At 41.3% G+C, this 24,726-nt stretch overlaps 1 protein-coding gene across 1 annotated transcript in view; it reads right to left on the bottom strand.

Moving 5' to 3' along the window:
• Nucleotides 1-3: 3 nt before the first annotated feature.
• STAG1 (stromal antigen 1) overlaps nt 4-24,726 on the bottom strand; it is a 2,074,316-nt gene continuing 2,049,593 nt past the window's right edge. The window contains 2 exon segments of the mRNA XM_033958034.1: nt 4-984; nt 17,714-17,794. Of these exon segments, the coding sequence (XP_033813925.1) occupies nt 961-984; nt 17,714-17,794 (105 nt within the window). The 3' untranslated portion in view covers nt 4-960.

Raw genomic sequence — 24,726 nt, 5'->3', positions numbered from 1 at the left:
ATAATGAATCAAATTTTATTTTAATTTTCTTAATTTTAATAATAAAACTGCAGGGCATAATTTGCAAAATTGAGATCGTAGGTTAGTTTTATTCTCCAAGTTTTATCTGCTGGTATAAGTTGGTATAAATGCACAGAACTTGAAACCAGTAGAAAATATGATATTGTCCCCTTTAAATGTGTCTTATAAAATGTGAATTATACAGTACTCCTTTGGAAAGGTGGCTAAACAGACATCTCTAGAATTTAAATAAAAAATAACACTTTTCTTTGCAGAGTATAAAGTCTTGGTGTATCAGCTGTCAAGTTAGCATCTTCCTCAGGCTAAATTTTTGTTTGGCAGAGGTGCACTTGATTATAATTCAAGCCTGGCAAAAGGATGTCTTGCTCTGTCTGTTGGCAACAAAGATACCACATTCCCTGTCTCCAAACCACTTTTCCTTTTTTCCTGCTACATTCCAATGCCCAGGAAATTGATGACTGATGACAAAATCTTTAAAGAAGGTTTAGTCTTAGTTTCTTTTCCAAGCATAAAAAAGGCAAAAAACAGTTAAAATTTTTAAACAGAAAAATAAAATGTAAAATTTTTCAACTTTGTTGAAGTTGCAGCAGGATTTCTGTTTATATCATCGTTCTTTCCGTTTTCCTCTTAATCTGAAAATCACATGTGCAGAGATATACAGTTTTCACTCTCTCTTTCAGTAATCCCCTATCTTCTCTCCTATAGCACAGGCAGAGAGGGTGACATGCTAAGTATGTCTCAGAATGAATTCACAAATATTCCTTTGATTTGCTTATGTGCTTGTCTGTGCCAACACAGCAAGAAGGGCTTGAGTACATAATTGTTTAAAAAAAGAGAAAAGTTATCACTTCAATTTTTTACACAAGCTATCACAGTATATAGGCCATTTAGCTCTGGACAATAGAGTTTCATGTCTGTAAATGATGCATTCTTCAGACTTCAGAACATTGGCATTCCAAAACCCTGCAAGAAACATGAAGACCAGTTAATAATAAACATTATTTTAGGTTCATTCTTTTAATAAAATATATGGCTGTCAAATTTTCTGAAATTGAGCTTCCTCAGGACTAGATTATGATTTGTTTGTTTTTAAATTCTTTATTCATTTTATAACTTACATCAAGTGCATCAAAAAGTAATCACATTTTAACTTAAATACATCACTTGAAATTCTACAATTCTTCATATTAAAATAAAATTTCTGGAGGGTCAGGATCGACAAGAGCCACATGGTGCACACAAGGCTCATTGCTCCATGCCTCATTTCAGTTGGTGCAAGAATGGGTAGGCAGCAGGGAGTAGAAGGGAAATAGAAGTTTCTATTTCTTATTGCTATTGTAGACACTACAAGGCAGTGGCTTTGCAGGGGAACAAGTGGTGGCAGGCATCAATGGGTGAGCATACAAGTGGGTAGAAGTGTTGGTAAAGGAAAGAGTGATTAGGGGTGGGGTAGGAAAGAGACATATGAGGCAATGTTGGTAGTGGAGGGAGAAGAGAGAGAGACGGGGCAACACGGAATGAAGAGAAGAGATGAAGCAATGCTGTATAGTAGAAGATGAGAGGAAAATAGGACAATGCTGGGAGAGGAAAGACAGAGAGATGATGCTGGATGTGGGGTAGGAGAGAGAAATCGGGCCATGGCGGATGATAGGGGAGAGAGATGGGGCAATTCTGGATGCTGGTGGGAAAAACAAGGACAGTGTTGGATGGAGAAGAGCAAGAAAGGAAGGTAGGCATGAGAGACACAGGAGTTATGTTGGATGGGGGGAGAGAAACAGACAGTGATAAGATCCTGGATGGCACAGGTAAGAGGGAGACAGAAATAGATGGTTGATGTTGGATAGCGGAGGGAGGGAAAGGAGATGCTTAATGGCTGGAGAGACAAACACACACAAGAAATGCTACATGTTGGGGAAACAAGACATACACAGGAGATGCTGTATGGCTGGGGAGAGAAAGGCACACACATTACTATTTATCATTTCCATTGCACTGAAAGGAGTACACAATGCTGTACATTTAGCATTCAATAGACAGTTCTTGCTCAAAAGAGCTTACAATCTAATTTGGACAGATAGACAGGACATCTAAGGGTTGGGGGTGTTTATAGCATAAGGAATTATATGATGGGTAAAGGTTAGTGAGTGAGATAGGAGTTGAAAGCAGCTTTAAAAAAGGGGGCTTTTAGCTTGGATTTTAATACTACCAACAATAAAATTAAAAAACACAAAGCACACTATACGCTGAGAAAATGTTAATTATCATTCCTATTCTGGTTTTTTTTCAAAGAGGTCAAGGCAGATGACTCTATGCATTGTCACCTCAGTAACAACCATACAAAAATAGACAAATATACCCCCCATCCTTTTATTAAACCACAATAGCAGTTTTTAGCGCAGGGAGCTGCGCTGAATGCCCAGCGCTGCTCTTGACGCTCATAGGCTCCCTGCGCTAAAAACCACTATTGCGGTTTAGTAAAAGGGGACCATATTGTAAAATATAGACAGCAGATATAAATTCAGAACTGTGCATAGTAAGTGAAGGGAAGTTTTCATCTCTGGGAATTTACCCAGTTAACTATTAAGTTATTTGGGCAAATTCCTTTGAAAACTGTGGTAATACTGCCTCCACTTTGCTAAATTTAAAATAAAATCATTTTTCCTACCTTGTCTGGTGATTTCATGAGTCTCTGGTTGCACTTTCTTCTTCTGACTGTGCATCCAATCTTTCTTTCAGCTTGTTTGCTGCCTCTCCTCCACACCTCATTCCCTCCCCCAACTTTTTCTTCCTCTCTCCCTGACCTTTCTTTCTTTTTTTCTGTTTCTCTTCTTTCCTTCTGTTTCCCTGCCTGCCCCCTTTCTTTCTTTCTCCCTGCCGTTCCCCAAGCCACTGCCACTGCCGCTGCCATTGGGGAACAGGACCCACCAATGGATAACAGGCCCCAAAGCCGACGCCGACGCATGCTCTCCCTGCTTCGGGCCGATCAGTCTTCCTTTCCCCGACGTCAATTCTGCCGTCGGAGAGGAAGTTCCGCCCAGCCAGGCAGCGATTGGCTGGCCCGAACTTCCTCTCCGACTGCAGAATTGACGTCGGGGAGAGGAAGACTGATCGGCCCAATAGATTAGATCGCCAAGACAAAGTGAGTCCTGGGTGATCGACTCACTTTGCCTTGGCGAGCTACTGGCGCCCCTGCCTTAGAACACTGCCTAGGACCCTGGAGGAGCCCGGGCCCTGAATGCAGGACTGGTAGTACTGCCTTGATGGTGGCCCTGAGGAGACCAAATCATACTTTTGACTGAAATGTGCAGGAAATTGGAGACAGAGGAAGAGAAGGTGATAGTTTTGTGTTTCATCACTTAGTCCAGAGAAGCAGAAGGAAGTACAGCAAAACAACATGGAAAAGTCATCTGAGCAGCTGGCTGAACTCATGGAATGCTCTGTCTCTATGGATGAATTTTGGAAGCGGTATAATGCTGTGCACTAGATTGGGGAAAATCCATTTTGATTCAGTATAATCAGAAGCTATGATTTCTGATTCTGGAACTTGGAGGCTTGGTGGATGGCTGGCTAGCAGTTGAGCTCCCTCCTCTGAACATCATCTATTAAACTTTTAAGCAACAATTCTTCTACTTAATTATAAAATCCTCTAAAATGACATCAACCAAGCAAAAGATGCAAGAGACTCCTGCCAAATCAACAGGAAAGATTAAAAGACTAAAGGAAGATCCACAGATCCCTAGTAATAGAAGTTATGGAAGAACTGAGAAACATCAATTTATCGTTAATAGAAATGAGGAAGGAAATTAACATCATGAACAACAAGCTGGATATAGTGAATAATAGAATGGACAAGATGGAAAACAGAATAGAAAAGATAGAACAGATACATGACAATAAAGATCACAACATGTTAAAAGAAATGCAAAAAAATGATAGATCTGGAAAATAAACCTAGGAGACAGAATATTAATATTAAAGGAAGGAGTTGAGGAAAAAAATATGATATCCTTCTTAGAAGAAGCTATACCAAAAATTCTGCCTCTTAAATTAAAAACACCGATGGAAATTGAAAGAGCACATAGGATTGGAATGAAAAAAAGCTCATAACAAAGGACAGCCAAGACCAGTAATATTAAGATTATTAAGATTCCAGCATGTACTTGAAATCTTACAAGCTGCAAGGGAAACAAAAAATCTAGCATAAAAAGACTCCAAATTGCTCTTCATCCCAGACTTTGCCAAGGAGACTGTTCAATTAAGAAAACAATTTTTACAATTATGAAAACCATTGAAGGACATTGGCACTAGATATGGATTATATTATCCAGCTTTGATGAGAATAACATATAAGGACAAATTTTATCAATTTGAAGATCCAGATAAACTTAAGGAATTCCTATCATCTCTAGAAATACCTATGAATTAGAGATTATTATATACATGGAAAACATGTTTTTTGATTCTAACTTTTTATTATTTTGATCTAAAAAGTTTTGAGTTATACAGATTTAACTTAAAAATCAGTTATAGCATCCATTTTGATATCAAATAAATCTAGTAAAAATATTATTAACTGTTATGGAACTATGAGAGTAGTTATTTTAAAAAGTTGAGGATTCCACACTTGAATAAGAAAATCAACTAATACATTAACATATTCAATGATCACCTGACGTCAGAAGAAACGGTTGAGTGGGGGAGGAAATAGAAGAAGCAAAGAAGAATCGTTCTGATATGGAACTGTGAGAAATGATACTTCGAAGGAGGACAATGGAGGTACAGGGACTGCCAAAAAGAATCTTTAAAATGACGATAAAATAGAGAGGAGAGCAACACTATATTTCAACATCATCCAAGAGGCTCTACCCTCACCGCATACATTTTAAAGGACAAACAAGTCACCCTGGAAGCCCATGCTTGGAGCAGAACGGTGTATCTGATGAGAGCGGCCTTGCCCGCGTCGCCCCTTCCCCGCTGCCTTGAGTCTTCCGGTTCCGTTGGATGGAGGAAATGTTGAGGTGATCCCCAGTCTGTGAATCACTGAGTTGGATCCTCATTTGCCGCTGCTTCTGTCCCTCAGGTGAGTCTTCGTTGAGGGCTGGGGCCGGGGTGTGAGGACCGGGTGACGGAGGCGTCATTTACATCCCGGCATGCTTTAAAACTATTTGAAAAGCCTGAGGGCTGCGATGGTATAGTGGGGAGGTGGGCAGCGTTGTATTGCCGCCAACATGCGGCTTTGGTCTGTCCGGGCTTGGCGTCCTTTATGGATACACCTCCCCTGTCACATGATGGTTCCTCTGCTGAGCCTGGCACCCCAGCTTCTCTAGGTGGGGAGGGGACGAGGTGGAGTGGAACGCACGCTGTGTTGCTTGGAGCAGAAGCAGGGGACGCTTCCGGATCCACTTCCGCAAGTCTTGAGATTCTATATTGAAATAAACTGCTTGGTTTTGAAGCTGAAACACCAGAAGCATCAACGCACGCTTCGCAAGGGTGTAATGTTTCAAGAACGTACTGCAGTGATGGTTGGGATATGAGACAGCAGCTGCTCTCCCTCTTCCCATTCAAGACACGTATATGGCAAGCAAAGTCCTGTGTTGGAACAGAGCGGAGCTTACGTCACCTTGTTGCTTTCATCTTTGTGTGTCAAGCCAAAGTTCAGTCATTTCACAGTAGACTATAAATTTGCCTCTTGAAGACACTTGCCCTTCCAGGTTAACGAGTCAAACTTTTCAGGTTGCAATTCTTATTGCTTTCTATACCCTTTCAAAACTACTTTCTGTGTTTCAGAAACTGAGCCTGTCGACCAAGTGATTCTGCCTATATATATATATGAATTGATAAATCTAAATATTTATGAAACATTATTATTTAAAGAGTTGATTAATTATATTTCATGAATAGGGAGAAAATATATATATTTTTTCTTTAGATTTATGATTTTTTCAATTTAGTAAAATTCAAAAATTGATAAATTGTTATATTAAGGGGTAATTAATTGGTTTATACTTCTTAAGTAAGATTATATATCTATTGATAAATCTTTTAATTATATAGGTTGATCAATTTTTAAAATTTAGAGGATATAATGAAGAAAGATGCTTGGGGAGGGTAGGGGCTACCAGTCTGATTTTATGTCTTCAAGTTATAATATTAGTAGGGAGGGGTTATGGGAGGGAATAGGGAAGGGTTTTTGGGATCTTAAAAACATATTTAAGAGAATAAGAGAGGGAGGGGGATTTGAGAAGGAGATGTTTAAAAGAAATAAGTATTATATTCCATATATTAATTTAAAGGAAATGAGATACAGGTAGGAAAATCACAAGAATGTGAAATATTTAATGAGACTCATGTCCTGTAAGTAAAGAACTTAACGGAGCTTAAATTATTTTCATTAAATGTTAATGGCCTCAACCATCATATAAAATAAATAAAACATTATTGTTTTAAAAACAACAGAATGTAGATATATGTTATATCCAGGAGACTCATTTATCGGCTTTAGAGTCCCAAAAACTAGAAGGAAACTGGGTAAAACATTGCTTTTTTGCCCCAGCTGTGAGGATAAAAGCAGGTGTAGATAAATAAAAAAATGTAATGCTATGTTTAAGATGATTGCTGCTGATCCTTTAGGAAGGTGGGTACATGTTGACATGAGTCTGGGAAATACTATGTTGGTGCTTTTCATTGTATATGCACCTAATTTGAAACAAATTGAATTTTTAAATTCTCTACAACCATTGTTAATACCACTGGCTGCTTCTAATTTAGTTGTGGCAGAGGATTTTAATGCTGTTACAGATCCTTTAATGGATAAAAAATCTAGCAGAATTATGAAATCATTAGGGTTAGAGAATTTGGTACAAAATTGTGATTTGAAAGATATATGGCGTATATTTCATTTTAATGATAGGGAATTTTCTTTTTGTTCCCATGTTCATAAATCTTTTTCAAGAATAGATTATATATTCGTTTCAAATACCTTAGTTCAATAAGTAACACAAGCCTCCATAGATCCAATTATTCTGTCTGATCATGGAGAGGTGTGGATTAAAGTTAAACTAAATGATCAAGATAATAGCAGACCTGTATAGAGACTTGATAATACACTGCTTGCGGAACCAACTTTCATTGAGGAAGTTCAGTTAAAAATAAATGATTATTTTCAAATTAATAATACAGAAGATATCTCTATGAAAACTTTATGGGATGCTTTTAAGGCAACCATGAGAAGTCAAATTATTTCATTTTCGGCACATATTAGGAAACAAGTTAAAAGACAATTTTCCAATTTGGAACAAGACATAAGGATTTTAGAATCAAAATTGATTGATAAATGGGTAAACTCTACACTACAGAATCTCTTGAAAGCTAAAGGGAAATATAATGAGATCTCTTCTAAACTGATAAGAAACAATTTATTTTCTCAACAAGCTTTCTATTATGGAAATTCAGATAAGGCAGGAAGATTATTGGCAAACTATCTGAAAGCAAAAAAAACAAAAATAGTGGCGGTAAAAGATGAAAAAGGGAATATTCATTCTCAAATTGGACCGAATTTAAAAACCAATTTTAAATTTTATAAAGACCTGTATTCTGAGCCTTATTTAGATAAAGAAAAGGATGGTTTAGAATTTTTTAAAATTAAGGGACCAAAAATTCCTGAGCATATAAAAGAAAGCTTAGAAAATCCAATATCACTAGGGGAGTTGCAAACAGTTGAAGTCTCTTAGAGTTGGATCCGCTTCAGGTGGTGATGGTTTCACAGTAGAGTTTTATAAATCATTTCAAAATATCCTATTACCTTATTGTTAAATTTATATCAGGTCCAACTAACTAATGGTTGCATCATAGGTACTATGGCAGAATCTATTACTATAGTTTTGCCAAAGCCAAATAAAGATCCCGCATTGGTTTCAAATTACAGGCCTATTTCCTTAATTAATGTAGATGGCAAACTTCTAGCTAAAACATTGGCTTTACGCTTGGCCAAGGCTCTCCCTTTTATTACTGGTATGCACCAAACAGCATTTGTTGCTCAGAGACATTCCTCTAATAACACCAGATTGGCTTTTCATATGTTAAATTTAACAAAAGCCATGAATGATCCAGCCTTTTCTGTATCCTTGGATGCAGAGAAGGCCTTTGATTGGATAGAATATGCCTTCATGTATCAAGCAATGGAATGCTTTGGTATAGGTTCAGGATTTATACAAATGATCCAAACATTGTATAGCTCACCTGTTGCTAGATTATATATTAATAATAATTTCTCAGAGTGTTTTACTCTGCAGAGGGGGTTAGACAAGGCTGTCCTTTGTCTCCTTTGCTTTTTGATATTGTATTAGAACCCTTGTTATTAGCTATTCAGCAAGCGAAGGGGATACAGGATATTCCTTATTCAGATTGGGAATATAAAGTTTCTGCTTATGCAGATGATATATTGCTTCATTTGAGAAATCCGGAAACAACCATTCCAAGCTTACTAGAGTTGATAGAAAAATTTTCAGGGTACAAGATAAATTTGAGTAAATCAGTTCTTCCACTTAATGTCCATTGTACAAAACGTTTATTTGAAACATTCCCTTTCTATGGAAAGAGGACAGAATAAAATATTTAGGCATTTGGATAAAAAAACACGTTGGAAGAAACAATGAAGGTGAATGAAAAATTTGTATTACAGAAGGTAACAGAAATGTGTGAGCAATGGAATCCTTTACATTTTTCTTAGTGGGGGAGAGTTCAAACTATTAAAATGATGATTTTGTCTGTGGTTTGTTATCAAATGGGTAAGTTACCAGTTTGTTTTCAGGGGTCCTTACAAAATTTATTTGGCTGGGCAAAAAGGCTAGAATTGCTTTAGTATCTACAAAAACTGATTACAGAGGGAGGGGTAAATTTTTCCAACTTTTATAGGTATCATCAATCCTATATTATGCGCCAGGGTATGTATTGGATCCTCCCAGAGCCTGTTGATAATATCCCAGATTGGTTATGGTTGGAATGGAGCCTCATGTTTCCTTTGCGATTATGCCATATACTTAGTAACAAAATGCCTAGATTATATAAAGAAAATAGAATATTTGTAGACACATGGAAAACAATAAGATATGCGAGTAATTTGTCACCTATTCCAATTCACAAATCAAAAAATCAAACTATATGGCTGAACTCCAAGATTAAAATTGGCGGATTTAAGGTCATCTGGAAGCATTGGATGATTGCAGGAATACGTGTATTAGAAGATGTTATTTCTAATGGTAAACTGCTGGAGTTTTCACAGTTGCAACATAAATATGGCCTTAATAATTCACATAATTTTAGATGGATTCAACTGAACAGTACTACCGTATTTTCACTCATATACCGCGCACCCGTGTAAAACGCGCACATGGGTATAGCATGCGGGAAACTGTAATTTATGTAAATAAATTTTTATATAGCGCACACCCGTATACCGCGCATGCCGCCCCGACTCTCCTGTCGTCGCCCGACTCTCCTTTCGCCCGCCCCGACTCTCCTCTTGCTGCCCCGACACTCCTCTCGCCGCCCCGACTCTCCTTTCGCCTGCCCCGACTCTCCTATCTCCCTTGAAGTCCTGTCCCCACCCTGAAAGCCTGATGCCCCCCCCCGACGTCTGATTCACCCCCCCGCAGGACCGCTCGCACCCCCACCCCAAAGGACCGCTCGCACCCCCACAGCCTCCTCCCCCATCACGGAGAAGCTGCCTACCGTTGTCCTGCTGCTTCCTCTGCCGGCGGTCCCGCCCCTTCTCTGAGCCCTGCGTCTGCGCTGCTTCCTCTTCCGGCGGTCCCGTCCTTTCTCTGACATCAGAGAAAGGGCGGGACCGCCGGAAGAGGATGCAGCGCAGACAGGGCTCAGAGAAGGGGTGGGACCGCCGGCAGAGGAAGCAGCAGGACAACGGTAGGCAGCTTCTCCATGATGGGGGGGAGGCTGTGGGGGTGCGAGCGGTCCTTAAGGGGTGGGGGTGTGGGTGCTCCTTCGGGGTTGGGGTGCGAGCGGTCCTGCGGGGTGGGGGTGCGGGCGGTCCTACGGGATGGGGGTGTGAGCGGTCCTACAGGATGGGGGTGTGAGCGGTCCTGCGGAGTGAATCGGACGTCGGGGGGGGGGGAACTATGTAAAAAAAAATTAGTACAACACACTCACGAATATAACGCGCATGGTTATACTCGGTTTGTAAAATCGTGTATAACGCACGCGTTATATGCGTGAAAATACAGTATTTGGTATGTCTATGAGGGTTAAGAGCCAAATATCTTTCAAAAATAATAGACTTACTTATTTTAACAGGAATCACCATACAACAAATAACATGTAATTGAAAAAATTGGAATAGATTAAATTATAGTTTTTGGTGGAATTCAGTGTGTCATATATATAAAATGGAGAGAACATTAGCTATTCAGAAAGGGAATTTTCAAAGATTCCAAGATGTGTGGGGGCCAAATTTTTGCAATGAATAGGTATTATTTTCCCTGATTTGTACAAATGAAAGAATGGGGTGGGGGGGGGGGGGAACTTTATTATATGGTATATGTGTTATGAGGTATTGAAGGAATGTGAGGGAAAGGGATAATTATTTGTCATTTTAAAGAATTGTAGAATTTCAAGTGATTTATTTAAGTCAAAATGGTGTTATATTTTTTAATGCACTTGATGTAAGTTATAAAAATGAATAAAGAATTTAAAAAAAAGAAGCTATGATTCCTTCTCAAGCACTATCTGGATAGTATATCAGTGAATGAGGTGCTGTCAACCTCTTCTGATCCTCAACAACACATTATATCGCAATGATATAGTAGATCAAATTGGAGGGGTTGCGCTTTATGTTAAAGAGGGAAATGAAACAAACAAAATAAACATTCTGCATGACACAGATAGCAGTGTAGAATCCATATGGATATAAATCAGCAGTTGAAATCATTTGCCAATTCTTTATTCCTTAAAAAACTTACAATAGAGGGGTGTGGCTTGGCTGCATGACAAGATGGAAGTATAATTGCTGAGCTCCTCTCCCAGATGCCTATATTCTGACTTAAATGAAGGTTTTTCCTAATCCAAAGTATTATACTCGCAGAAATATTCAGCTTAAATACTAAGCCTGGCAAAAAGCAATCTGCTTATATTTTCCTAGTAAATTCAGTGTGTGGGGGGGGGGGGGCAGTGCTGAACAGAGAGGTCAGATTACCTCTTTCTGGTGCCTTTTACTGGCATAAAACTAAACTTTTTCTAATAATAAGTCTAATAAAGTTTCCAAGTGTCTTGTGCTGACTTCGAAGGATTTCATGATCTAAGTTGACTTAAAGGAAAAGAACAAGAAAAGAAAAAAGGGAAACTTTTGTCACTCTTCAGGCCTGCTGACAGTTGGAATCGGCTGTTATGATAGTTTGAAGAAGCAGGAGAGAAATCAGCTGGATTATCAGTGTGAAATAGCGCTGCAATTCTAAGTTAATGAGGTGGTAAATCCTGTCAGAGTCAAGATAAATGGTATCACTAAATGGTAGACATAGCTGGAGAGAAACATTAAGAACAGGGGAATTTAAAGATAACAGAAGAAAGATCGCTGACATTCCCTGAAGCATTTGCTACAGTGAGCGTTGTGAGTACAAAAGTGAAGAGGAATAAATAACACTGCTAGTTTAGGTGAAGGGTAGCAGTCAGCTGTTGGGGGAGTTTTAAGTAATAAAATACTGATTGCTAAGAATTATGTTTTCAGCCTGTCTTAATTATTTTGACAGTGGGAAAAGAATCGGGCAGAAAACAAAATAAGTTGTCAGTTTTACATAATAGCTGAGTACAAAGAATAAGTTTCGTCTGATGTATATTGGGAAGCATAATGCAGTGACAGTGAAAAATCAGATAGACAGGCAGGAAAATCTTAATTGTTTTCATATTGAGAAATAATTTAGCACATGTATACAGTTTTTGCTGAGCACTTCCTTTGCTGCCTTTTCAGTCCCTAAAACTCAGCCAAGGGGAAGTGATATGTTTTCTAGCAGAGAATGGATGGAAAGCTGTGAAGCAAATGTGGTCAGATGAGGCTGCTCTGCATGCATATATACACAGGATTGCTTTGGAGGTACTGGTGTTCACATTTTCACAATTACAGTAATTACAAAAATGGTTGGAAGGCTTAACATCTCTCCTGAAAGATATTGACAGAAGAGGAAAAAGGAAGTAGCTAATAGTGGTAATCATAGAAAACTTACAATAAGCGAGTGTGAGGAATTAAATAAATGATCTAGCCTGCCTGAGTAGATTAAAAACCCCCAAAAACAGAGGAGTGAAATAATTGAAGGCTAAATTAGAGCAGCATAGCTCCTGAGGGAGCAGCAATTGACTCGTTAAAAAGTGAAATAATACAACTGCTTTCCCACCAGGCTTGGGCTCCCTCTTGCCCCGAACGTAATCGGGGATTCGGGGTGCCGCCGGGGCAAGAGGGCTTGTGCTCCCTCTTGCCCCGAACGTAGTTGGGGGTTCGGGATGCCGCTGGGGCATGAAGGCTTGGGATCCCTCTTGCCCTGAACGTAGTTGGGGGTTTGGGGTGCCATGGGCCAGGAGGGCTTGGGCTCCCTCCTGCCCGGATTGTTGTAGGGGGGATTGTAGGGACCTGTGCAGTAATCCTCTATTTATACCCTTCTATCCCCTTTTCCAGCAGGAAATTGTCCAATCCTTTCTTAAACCCCAGTACTGTACTCTGCCCTATTACGCCCTCTGGAAGCGCATTCCAGTTGTCCACCACTCGTTGGGTAAAGAAGAACTTCCTAGCATTCGTTTTGAATCTGTCCCCTTTCAACTTTTCCGAGTGCCCTCTTGTTCTTTTATTTTTAGAAAGTTTGAAGAATCTGTCCCTCTCTACTCTCTCTATGCCCTTCATGATCTTAAAAGTCTCTATCATATCCCCTCTAAGTCTCCTCTTCTCCAGGGAAAAGAGACCCAGTTTCTCCAATCTCTCAGCGTATGAAAGGTTTTCCATCCCTTTTATCAGACGTGTCGCTCTCCTCTGAACCCTCTCGAGTAACGCCATATCCTTCTTAAGGTACGGCGACCAATATTGGACGCAGTATTCCAGATGCGGGCACACCATCGCCCGATACAACGGCAGGATAACTTCTTTTGTCCTGGTTGTAATACCCTTCTTGATTATACCTAGCATTCTATTTGCTTTCTTAGCGGCCGCTGCGCACTGTGCCGTCGGCTTCATTGTCATGTCCACCATTACCCCCAAGTCCCTTTCTTGGGTACTCTCATTCAATAACATCCCTCCCATCGTATAGTTGTACCTTGGGTTTCTGCTTCCCACATGCAATACTTTACATTTCTCAACATTGAACTTCATCTGCCATCTCGCCGCCCATTCCCCCAGTTTGTTCAAGTCCCTTTGCAATTCTTCGCATTCCTCTTTAGTTCCAGCTCTACTAAATATTTTTGTATCGTCCGCAAATTTTATTATCTCACACTTCGTCCCTGATTCTAGATCATTTATGAATATATTAAATAGCAGCGGCCCAAGCACCGAGCCCTGCGGAACACCACTCGTGACCCTCATCCAGTCCGAGTAGTGGCCCTTAACCCCTACCCTCTCTTTCCTACCTGCCAACCAATTTCTGATCCATCTATGTACGTCTCCATCTACCCCATGATTCTTCAGTTTCCGGAGTAGATGTTCGTGAGGCACCTTGTCAAAGGCTTTTTGGAAATCAAGGTATATGATGTCTATGGGGTCTCCCCTTTCCATCCTTTTGTTAATTCCTTCGAAGAAGTGCAATAAGTTAGTTAGGCACGATCTCCCCCTGCAGAAACCATGTTGGCTTGTTTTCAGAAGTTCATTTCTATCCAAATGTTCATCGATGTTTTCTTTTATCAGTGCTTCCACCATTTTCCCCGGAACCGAGGTCAGACTCACCGGTCTGTAGTTTCCCGGGTCACCTCTTGATCCCTTTTTAAAGATGGGCGTGACGTTGGCTATCTTCCAATCCTCCGGGATCATGCCTGTTTTCAAGGATAGGTTGCAAATTAGCTGCAGTAATTCAGCTATCTCCTCCTTTAATTCCTTCAAAACCCTTGGATGGATTCCGTCCGGACCAGGGGATTTGTCAGTTTTAAGTTTTTCTATCTGCCTGTGTACATCATCAAGGCTCACTTCCATGGATGTTAATTTTTCTGCTTGATTTCCATTGAAGATTTGCTCAGGTTCCGGTATGTTGGTTGTGTCTTCGTTTGTAAATACAGACGAAAAGAACATGTTAAGTCTTTCCGCGACTTCTTTCTCCTCCTTCACCGCTCCCTTCCTGTCTCCTTCGTCCAGCGGTCCCACCTCCTCCCTAGCTGGCTGTTTCCTTTTAACATATCTGAAGAACGGTTTGACATTTTGTGCCTCCCTGGCTAGCCTCTCTTCGTACTCTCTTTTGGCTTTTCGAACCACACTGTGACATTCTTTTTGATACTTCCTGTGCTCATTCCAGTTCTCCTCAGTTTTGTCCTTCTTCCATTTCCTGAATGAATTTTTCTTATTGCCTATCGCTTCCTTCACTATTTTAGTCATCCATACCGGGTCTTTTGTTCGACTCTTTTTGCACCCCTTTCTGAATCTGGGGATGTACAGATTTTGCGCCTCGCTCATCGTGTCCATGAAAAAAGACCAGGCATGTTCTACCGTTTGCCATTTCTTGGAAGTGTTCCTAATTTTCTTCCTTACCATTTCCCTCATTGCTTCATAGTTTCCTTTCCTGAAGTTGAAAATTGTCGCTATGGTTCTCTTTCCGTTCAGTATTCCTACTTCAACTTTGAACTTGATCATATTATGATCGCTGTTTCCCAACGGTCCCACTACTTCCACTTCCTTTGCAGGTCCCATTAGCCCATTTAGGATTAGATCCAAAGTGGCATTTCCTCTCGTCGGTTCTCTAACAAGCTGCTCCATGAAGCAATCTTGTATAGCCTCCAGGAATTCTGTCTCCCTAGCGCATCTTGAGCTTCCAAGACTCCAGTCTATCCCGGGGTAGTTGAAGTCTCCCATAACAACCGTGTAACCTCTTTTGCATTCTCGCTTCATCTCGGCATCCATTTCTTTATCAATATCTCTGGTTTGCCCGGGTGGACTATAGTATAGGCCCATCTTTATTTCATGCCCTTTCCTACCTGGTATTTTAACCCATAGCGATTCCAGTTTGTTGGTCGTCTCCGCTGTGTCCATTCTTGTCGATTGTATGCTTTCTTTTACGTATAGGGCTATTCCTCCTCCTTTCTGTCCTGACCTGTCCTGGCAATAGAGCTTGTATCTCGGCAGTACTGTATCCCATTTGTTTTCCTCATTCCACCACGTTTCAGAGATTCCAATGATGTCTATGATCTCTACATTGGCCACGGCTTCTAGTTCCTCCATTTTGTTTCTTAGGCTCCTTGCATTAGCATATATGCAATTTAGATCCTGGCATTTCGTCCTCCTCATTTCCTTTCCCTGTGCTTCGGTCTTTGGTGTCTTCTCTTTTGCTACAATCTTTCTAACCTCCACTTCTGGGTTAGTTGACTCCTGTAATTTGTCCCTTGTTTCTTCCCAGCCTTTTTTCCCCTTAGTATCTTCATGGGATACCGTCTTCCGAATTGTCGACGTTAGGTCGACTGTCGGCTTTCCCCTTCCTCTTAGTTTAAAGCCTGTTCTATTCTTCTCTTGACTTTGTTTGCTAGAAGTCTTGTTCCCGCAAACAACGTCAAGAGAGGAATAGAACAGGCTTTAAACTAAGAGGAAGGGGAGAGAGAGGAGGGAAGAGAGAGAGGGCAGACACTGGATGGAAAGGGCAGAGAGAGGGTGGACAGTGGATGGAAGGGGTAGGGAGAGCAGAGGCTGGGTGGAAGGGACAAAGATAGAGGAAAAATGTTGCATGGAAGGGAGAGAGGACAAATGCTGTATAGAAAGAAAAGAGCAAAGAGAAAATGATTAAAGCAGAAACTACAAAAGGTAGAAAGAATTTTTTTTGTTGCTTTACATAGAATTAAGTAGTATTGTAACTGTATTGATAAAAGTTTATAAATAGGAAATGGAAATAAGGCAATTTTTTTGGACTAAACCCATTTCCTCAGTTCAGGACAGGATACCATAACAGCAGTATAAAAGAAAGATTTGGCCTCTGAAAGCTAATTGAAAAATGGATTAGTCCAATAAAATGGTATTTTCTTATTTCTTGCTATTTGTTTTATTTCTATTTGTTAATTTGTAAAGTGATGATTGTTATGTATCAGTTTTTTACAAATTTACATCTACTGTCTATATTTTGCACAGTATTAGGGGACATGTGTCACTGTTTCTGTGGTGTTGCATTAGTTTAACTTTTGTCTACATATTTCCACCCCCTTGTAGGCCTGTCCCCCCCTTGAAGGCCTGTCCCACCCCCTTGTAGGCCTGTCCCACCCCCTTGTAGGCCTGTCCCCCCTTGAAGGCCTGCCTGCCTGTCCCCCCTTGAAGGCCTGCACCCCTTGAAGGTCTGCACACCCCCGAAGGCCTGTCCCCCCCTTGAAGGCCTGTCCCCCCTTGAAGGCCTGCCTGCCTGCCTGTCACCCCCCTCCCCCTTGAAAGCCTGCCTGCCCGCCCGACCCTGAAGGCCTGATTCTCGACCCACCCCGAAGGACCGCTCGCCCCCCTGGCCTCCCCGCACCACCTACGAAGCAGCTGCAGCAGGATCGCGACATCAGCGATCCCTGCGCTGCTTAGGCGCTGCTTCCTGCGCCCCTCTGACATCAGAGGTGGGGCGGGACCGCGGCGCAGGAAGCAGCGCCCAAGCAGCTCAGGGATCGCTGACGTCGCAATCCTGCTGCGGGCTGCTTCATAGGTGGTGCAGGAAGGTCAGTGGGGCGAGCGGTCCTTCGGGGGTGGGGGGGACTGAACAGCAAGGCCGGGAGCACCCCCTCAGGGCTGGCACCCGGGGCGGACCGCCCCTCCCGCCCCCCCCCTTGGTACGCCACTGTTCTCTGGAGACAGTACTCTCATTGAAGTCAGTTTCTTTCATATTTAACCTATTTCTACGCTCAGCATTTTAATTGCCCAGACCATCACTACACCTAACCTTAAAACACATTCCCAAACAAAAAATCGCCCAAGTCCCAAAAGCCCAAAACAAGACCTTTTAGGCGAAGGGGCCAGTCCTTCACCTAAAAGCTGGATTCTGCAACCAGTGTCTGTCAAAAACAACATCGGTTACAGAATCCCCCCCCCCCGCAAACGATCGCAGCAAGAGAGATGCTTAATCTCTCCTGCTGCGATTGCGATCCCTCCCCCTTTGAACACGGACCTACAGATGGGTGGGTGAGGGGAGGGGGTCTTCATGAGGTTGAGGCTGGTTTTTTTGGAGAGGGGATTGGGGAAAGAAGTTATCTGGGTACCGGTCAATATTCTGTGCTAGTGCCGGGATAGTTAAGCAAGCACTGACTCCATTCCCGGAGTGTCTTAGTGCTAAGCACTACCCGAATAGTGTTGATTCAGTGGCACAACCCAGTTAAGTGCTGATGAATATCAGCAAATAGCTGGGCACAGGTGATTTAACTAGGCAGCAGCCTTTTGTGATCAATTAAATTATTTTGATCATTGAACCCTTTGAATGTTTATGGGATGTGACAAATGAATCTTTAAGAGTAAGCATAGCCATATAAAATAGGCAAGTAAACATTTAGAAAAACATACCGAATCATCTTCTATTATAGCTGCTGAATCAAAAAAGTCTGGCCTCAGTTCGGCCCGCTCTCGTCTGTTCCTTGAAGGAGGCTGGGAAAGAAAATTTAGAGAATTATGTTCCAAGACTGACAAGCATATACCTTTTTTGGCATCATCATTATTTTGAGAGTCCATCAATGTTGTGTAACTGTAGAAACTTTACCTAATCCTTAGACTCCTAAATGATTCTATGTAAAATAAAAATTAAACCCTGCAGATTCTATATGTGGTCCTACTTTATAACCTACATTTAGATATAGTGGGGTGGTTTTGGGAAGGGCTTGTTATATAGCGAGTTTTGGTAGCCTTACTAAACAAGATGAGTGGAATGATCAATTACAGAAATTAAAGCTCTAATTATTCCTATTGGATCTCTCTGCTGCATTTGATAATGTAAAGAACAAGATCCTAATGGCCAAATTAAGTCAGATGGGAAATAAGGAAGGCTAAATTCTGGTTTAAAGCATTTTTAAGGGACTCTTAATGCAACAAGATGGTGGCCATGGCCAGAATGATGCTGGGCTGCATAGAGTGGGGTATAACCAGCAGAAGAAAGAAGTGCTGATGTTCTTGTACAAGTCATTGATGAGGCCCCTCAGTTTTGATGACTTGAAGATGTACACTCTGGAGGAAAGGAGAAACATGGGTGATATGATATAGATGTTCAAATATTTGAGAGGTATTAATATATAAACAAACCTTTTCCAGCGGAGGAAAGGTGGTAGAACCAGAGGACATGAATTTAGATTGCAGGAAGGCCAACTCAAAAATAACGCCAGAAAGAACTTGTTCACAGAGAGGGTGATAGATGCCTGGAATGCCCTCCTGCAGGAGGTGGAGGAGATGAAAACAGTAATGTAATTCAAAACTGCGTGGTATAGACATAAAGGATTCCTATATGGAAGGCATGGAACCAAACAAGCTTAGCGGTGATTAGATGGCAACATTAGTAATTGAGAAGCAAAGCCAGTGCTGAGCAGACTGGCAGACTTCCATGGTTTGTGTCTTGATCGTTGCTGAACAGATAAGCCACTGTTGGGCAGACCTCTACAGTCTGTTTCCTGATCGTGGCTGAACAAATAGGCCACTGTTGGGCAGACCTCTATGGTCTTTTTGCTGATCATGGCTGAACACATAAGCCACTGCTAGGCAGGCTTCTACAGTCTGCGCCCTAAAAATGAGAGGGCAAATCAAGCATGCATATATAGTCCCCTAATATGAGAAGCAATAATCTGTGGTACGCTTTTACATGTCAAGCCTTCTTTCGATAAATATAAATCAACTTTTTATGATAATGATGGGAATAGCTATCCAATTGATTACACATATTTGGAAGAGGTATGACAGACTAAATTACACGTTTTGGTGGATAAATGTTTCTACCACGTATAAATATGAAAAAATGAATGCAGAGTGTTTGGAGTTTAGCAGTACATTTAACAGAGTGCGGAGTCCATTGACTATATTTGTTACATCATAATAACTGTAATGTATTTATTTATTTATTTATTTTTGAGGTTGGTAGAATTCCTTACACATCCAGGGGAGGGAGGGGGGAGGGAAAGATAATTTGTTTATTAAAATACTCAATTACAATATTATAATTACATAATTTGTCTTATTGTAGTAATTTGGTAAGGGGGAGAGAAAATGATTGTTCTAAGTATAAATTGTACGTTTAATAATGCGTTTTATGAAATATTTATGTTCAGATATTTGTATTGCATTGTCAAAGTTTAAAAATCAATAAAGATTTATAAAAAAAAAAGCATGCATATATAGTATCACATCATACTTTATGAATTTATCTTGTTGGGCAATACAGGTTTTTAACTGCTGTCATCTGGTATGTTATTATGATTCTGATGAGACATTGCATCCCTCAGGGCTCCCCAACAATTCCTGTCCTGTTCAATATATACAGTATGCACACTCTTTACTGAATATCAGCTTTTTGTCACACTTAAAGGAGAAATGCTAAATGTCATGGTCCCAGCGGGAGCATGTTTTAAAGTTTGGATAGATGAGAACTTTTTAAATTTGGGACATGCGAGAACTGGTGGCAGCTATTCAGGGAGCAGCTCAGGGCTGGGCAGTACAGCAAAATGCTCACTCCTGCCTAGTATACTGCTGGGCCATGAGAACTCAGGCAGCCATTCAGGGAGGGAGGGGCTCAGCACGGGGCAGCAGAGTGGAAAGCTGGACCACCAGGGATTCAAAAAGCCAAAAATGTACAAGGAGGGGGGGAAGCAGGTTAAAAAATTGTAATACCTCTGGACCACCAGGTCATATGGCAGGCTCGATGGAGCCATGCAGGATATCGGGAGAGAAGGGTGACAGGGTATAGGGCAGGGAGGTGGGACAGGGTACAGAGCCTGGCAGAGAGAGAGGGGGACAGGGTGGAGAGCTGGGCAGGGAGGGAGGGGACTGGGTGGAGAGTGGCGCAAGGAGGGAGGAAGCTGGGTGCAGGGAGTGAGAGTGGTTGAGTGCAGAGCCTGGCAGGGAAAGGAGTGAGGGAGAGGGGTGGCAAGGCACAGATCCTGGCAGGGCACATGAATATTAACCCCTTCCCCGTCTTATATTTCAGTCAACCTTTTTTCCTCCTTTTTTGGGGGAAAGGGGTATCTCATCTTATACTCGGACTGACTTACAGGCAGTCTCCTTTTTAAGAATATCCAACTTATGCTGGACTCGTACTTGTGAACGAGGTCCTGTTCTACCTTCGGTGTCCCAACATGCTCCTCTACCTCCCGAGTCTCAACACACCCCTCTCTCTCCCTCCCTCCATTCTGTGCCTCAAATAAGTACCTTCCTACCACAGTCGTTTCTCTGCACAAAGCTGCATGCGGCGACTTCTATGCTAGTCCTGCGGCTGAGCTGAAAGCCTTCCTGCTGATGTCAGAGTATAAACTTTGAACAAATGAAGGATGGGGGGGGGGCATGATCTTGGGACACAGAATAGAGGGAAGGAGGGAGGGGAGCATGAGCCATAGGATGGAAGAATGGAGGTTTCAAGTTTATTAAAAATTTTATATACCGCTTAAAAAAATTGTTTAAGTGGTGTACAAAAGAAGAATATAAAATCATCAGGGTGACATGACTGAGACATGAACAATGACAAAATACCTAGACACATGAGGAAAAAAAGGGGGGGGGGGGAGGAAGAAATACAATTTGTAATAGGATAGTGAGATAAAAAGGTCAATGGGAGGGGAGATATGCTCTTCCTTCATTGTTGTCATTTGGGATGGAGATTTACAAATCGTAGGCATCTTTAAATAAGAATATTTTAAAATATGCTTTGAATTTGTCGATAATTTCTCGCAGTGACAATAGGAGTGAATTCCAAAGAGTTGAAGCTGTAACTGAGAAAGTCTTTATTTTCTGGTGGTATCATAGAAGAGGTGACGTAGAGAGGGAATATTCAAAAGATATTGATTGCTAGAACTGAGTGTCTTAGAAGCATTAATGAATGATTAACCTGTCAATGAATCCTGGGGAATGTAGAGTTTTTGTTTTAAATGTGAGTAATAAGATTTTATAGGTGATTTTGTAATTGGTAACCAGTATGATTTTATTAGATGAGGTGTGTCATGATCAAATTTTTTTGCATTACATATTATGATGGCTGTATTTTGGATGATTTGCAATCTTTAAAATTCTTTCTGACATATTCCTTAATATAATGAATTGCAGTAGTCGATTTGTGAGATCACTAGGGAGTGTAATAGAATGTTCAGAGCTGATTGTTCTAGAAAACTCGAGATTGATCTGATCATTCTCAACCTGTAAAAACATTTTTTACTCACTGAGCTAATCTGCTGAAGAAATGATAGTTTGTCATCAATGATAACATCAAGAATCTTAATAAAGGAAGAGAATTGAATCGGAGTGGATTTAAGACAGATCAGAGTAAGTGATGTTCATTATTGTTCCACGAGGGGCGATCCAGGAAACTACAGACCGGTGAGTCTGACCTCGGTACTGGAAAAGATGGTAGAGGCGCTGATAAATGACCGCATCATTGATCACCTTGACGGACACAATCTGATGAGGACCAGCAATCTGATGATGCTTCAGCAAAGGAAGATCTTGCTTGACAAACTTACTGCACTTCTTCGAGGGAGTAGACAAGGTTGACCCGATCGACACTGTATATCTAGATTTTCAGAAGGCGTTTGACAAGGTCCCACATGAACGACTGCTTCAAAAAATTGTGAGCCACAGAATCGAGGGTGAAATACATGGATTAAAAACTGACTGATAGATAGGAAACAAAGAGTGGGGGTAAATGGATAATACTCGGACTAAAAAAGAGTCATGAGTGTAGTGCCGCAGGTGCCGCATGGTGCTCTTCAACATATTTATAAACAACCTGGAAAATGGTACGACGAGTGAGGTGATTAAATTTGCAGACGATACAAAGTTATTCAGAGTAGTGAAGACACAGAAGGATTGTGAAGACCTGCAATGTGACATAAACATGCTCGAGAAATGGGCTGCGACATGGCAAATGAGGTTTAACATGTATAAGTGTAAGGTGATGCATGCCGGTAACAAAAATCTTATACATAAATATAGGATGTCCGGTGCAGTACTCAGAGAGACCCCCCAGGAAAGAGACTTGGGAGTACTGGTTTACAAGTCAATGAAGCCGTCCACGCAATGCGTGGAGCCAGAGAAAAGGGCGAACAGAATGCTAGGTATGATTAAGAAGGGGATCACAAAGAGATCAGAGAAGATTATCATGCCACTGTACCGGGCCATGGTACGCCCCCACCTGGAATACTGAGTCCAGCACTGGTCGCCGTATATGGAAGAAGGACACAGTACTACTTGAAAGGGTCCAGAGAAGAGTGACTAAAATGGTTAAGGGGCTAGAGGGCTGCTGTATAGTGAGAGATTAGAGAAACTGGGCCTCTTCTCCCTTGATAAGAGGAGACTGAGAGGGGACATGATCGAAACATTCAAGATTAGATCCAAGATGGCCGCAGTCGTGGTTTACATCCAAGATGGCCGCGGTCGTAGTTTACTGAGCAACCGCCCGCAAGCCTTACCTGCTAAATCTTTTCTTCCAGTGGTTTTTCGCCGTTGTTAATCGTAATTATGCCGAAGAGGAGAGGAAAGGGTGCATTTGGAACCTTGCGGCGCTCTGGTGCAGTCTCCTCCGGCAACATTGAGGAGTTGCTGAGGCGGATACAGAGCACCACTGGAACATCGGTGTTGCCATTGCCTGAGACGCTTCCGGGAGATGGAATGGAGGCATCGTTTCGGGCTCATGAGATCTCGTTGAGCCCCGATGTTAGAGTCCCTCCTCCCAATCCTCGTGCCGCCAGTTCCCCGGGGGTGAAGAGGCAGTCGGAAGTCGGCATGCGGTCTTCCCCTGAGGTTGCTGGGGACAGTGAGATAAACAATGATTCAGGCTCCCAGAGTTTGCAGCAGAGCCTGAATGCTCACGAAGATGATACAACGCTGGGGTCAGTCCCGACCCAGGAGGAACGGGGAGGAGAAGGTCCTTTGGCTGGTGAGCCTAATTTTTCACTATCAGATTTGCAGACTTTCAATATTGTAAAGCCCCAAGAAGTCACATTGGAGGCTTTGTAGGATCTGACTGCCAATTTGGTTAGAACAGTGAACACTAATTACTTTCAGATTGAGGGGAAAATAAAATCTCAGGAGAAGGAAGTTCTTCAGATAAAACAAGACCTGGGTGAATCAAAACTAGACATTCAGAATATTAAAGATCAACTTAAGTCTTTCAAATTGCTTCAGGAGACATTAATTAAGGACAATGTCAATTTAAGAAGGACGATAGAGACATTTCAAAATTTCTCTAGGAACAATAATCTTAGATTGATTAATTTTCCCCGAAGTTTAACAGTTACTCCAAGAGAAATGTTAAAACGTTATTTATTGGAGATATTGGAAGTACTGGAAGATTCATTGCCTCCTTTCACTCAGGTCTATTATTTACCGAATAAAAATCAGGATCACCAGGAAAAAAACCAAGGACCAATTGATGTATCTGCTTTACTTGAATTGTCCGATAAAGAAAACATAATACCTGCAACATTGATTGTGACCTTGGCTATCACATTGGATAAAAATTGGCTTCTGAGATTATTCTTCAAAACTAAAAAGAAAAACTTTCTTGACTTTAAGATACAAATGTTCCCAGATCTGGCAAAAGATACACAAAGGCGTAGAAAAGAGTTTCTATTATTAAAACCTGGAGTTTTGGCTCTTGGGGGAACTTTTTATCTCTGTCATCCCTGCAAATGTATAGTACAATATAATTCCCAGAAATATGTTTTCTTTGAGCCAAACCAGCTGATGGCCTTTTTTTCTTTGTCCCCCCTGGAGAAGGCTTTAAGATATTAGACGCCTGAATATTAGTTAACCACGTTCCACGTATCTTTAGTTAATATTTTCTTGTTATTCCGTTTATATTACATCATGGATCTTATGGTGGACTTGAGAGATTATGCAATATTTTGTTCTTATATAAAATTAGTGAGATTTTTTGCTTTCTTTTGCTGTAATTACTTTCTGTACAAGTGTATCTTGATTTGTTATTTGAAATCTATAAATAAATAAAAAACACAACAAAAAAAACATTCAAGATTATGAAGGGAATAGACTTAGTAGATAAAGACAGGTTACATAGAAACATAGAAATGACGGCAGAAAAGGGCCACGGCCCATCCAGTCTGCCCACACCAAGACCCACCCCCTAACTACCTCCATGAAGAGATCCGACATGCCAATCCCACCTTTTCTTAAAATCTGGCACACTGCTGGCCTCAATTACCTGTTGTGGAAGACTATTCCAGCGATCAACCACCCTTTCGGTGAAGAAGTATTTTCTGGTATTACCATTAAATTTGCCACCCTTGATTTTCCACGGATGCCCTCTTGTCGCCGTGGGTCCTTTAAGAAAAAAGAGATCTTCTTCCACCTCGATACGGCCCGTGACATATTTG

The sequence above is a fragment of the Geotrypetes seraphini genome, chromosome 9, assembly GCF_902459505.1.
Source record: "Geotrypetes seraphini chromosome 9, aGeoSer1.1, whole genome shotgun sequence".
NCBI classification, from domain to species: Eukaryota; Metazoa; Chordata; class Amphibia; order Gymnophiona; family Dermophiidae; genus Geotrypetes; species Geotrypetes seraphini.
Note: the sequence above shows the minus strand (reverse complement) of the source record. Positions and strands in the feature narration are given on the sequence as shown.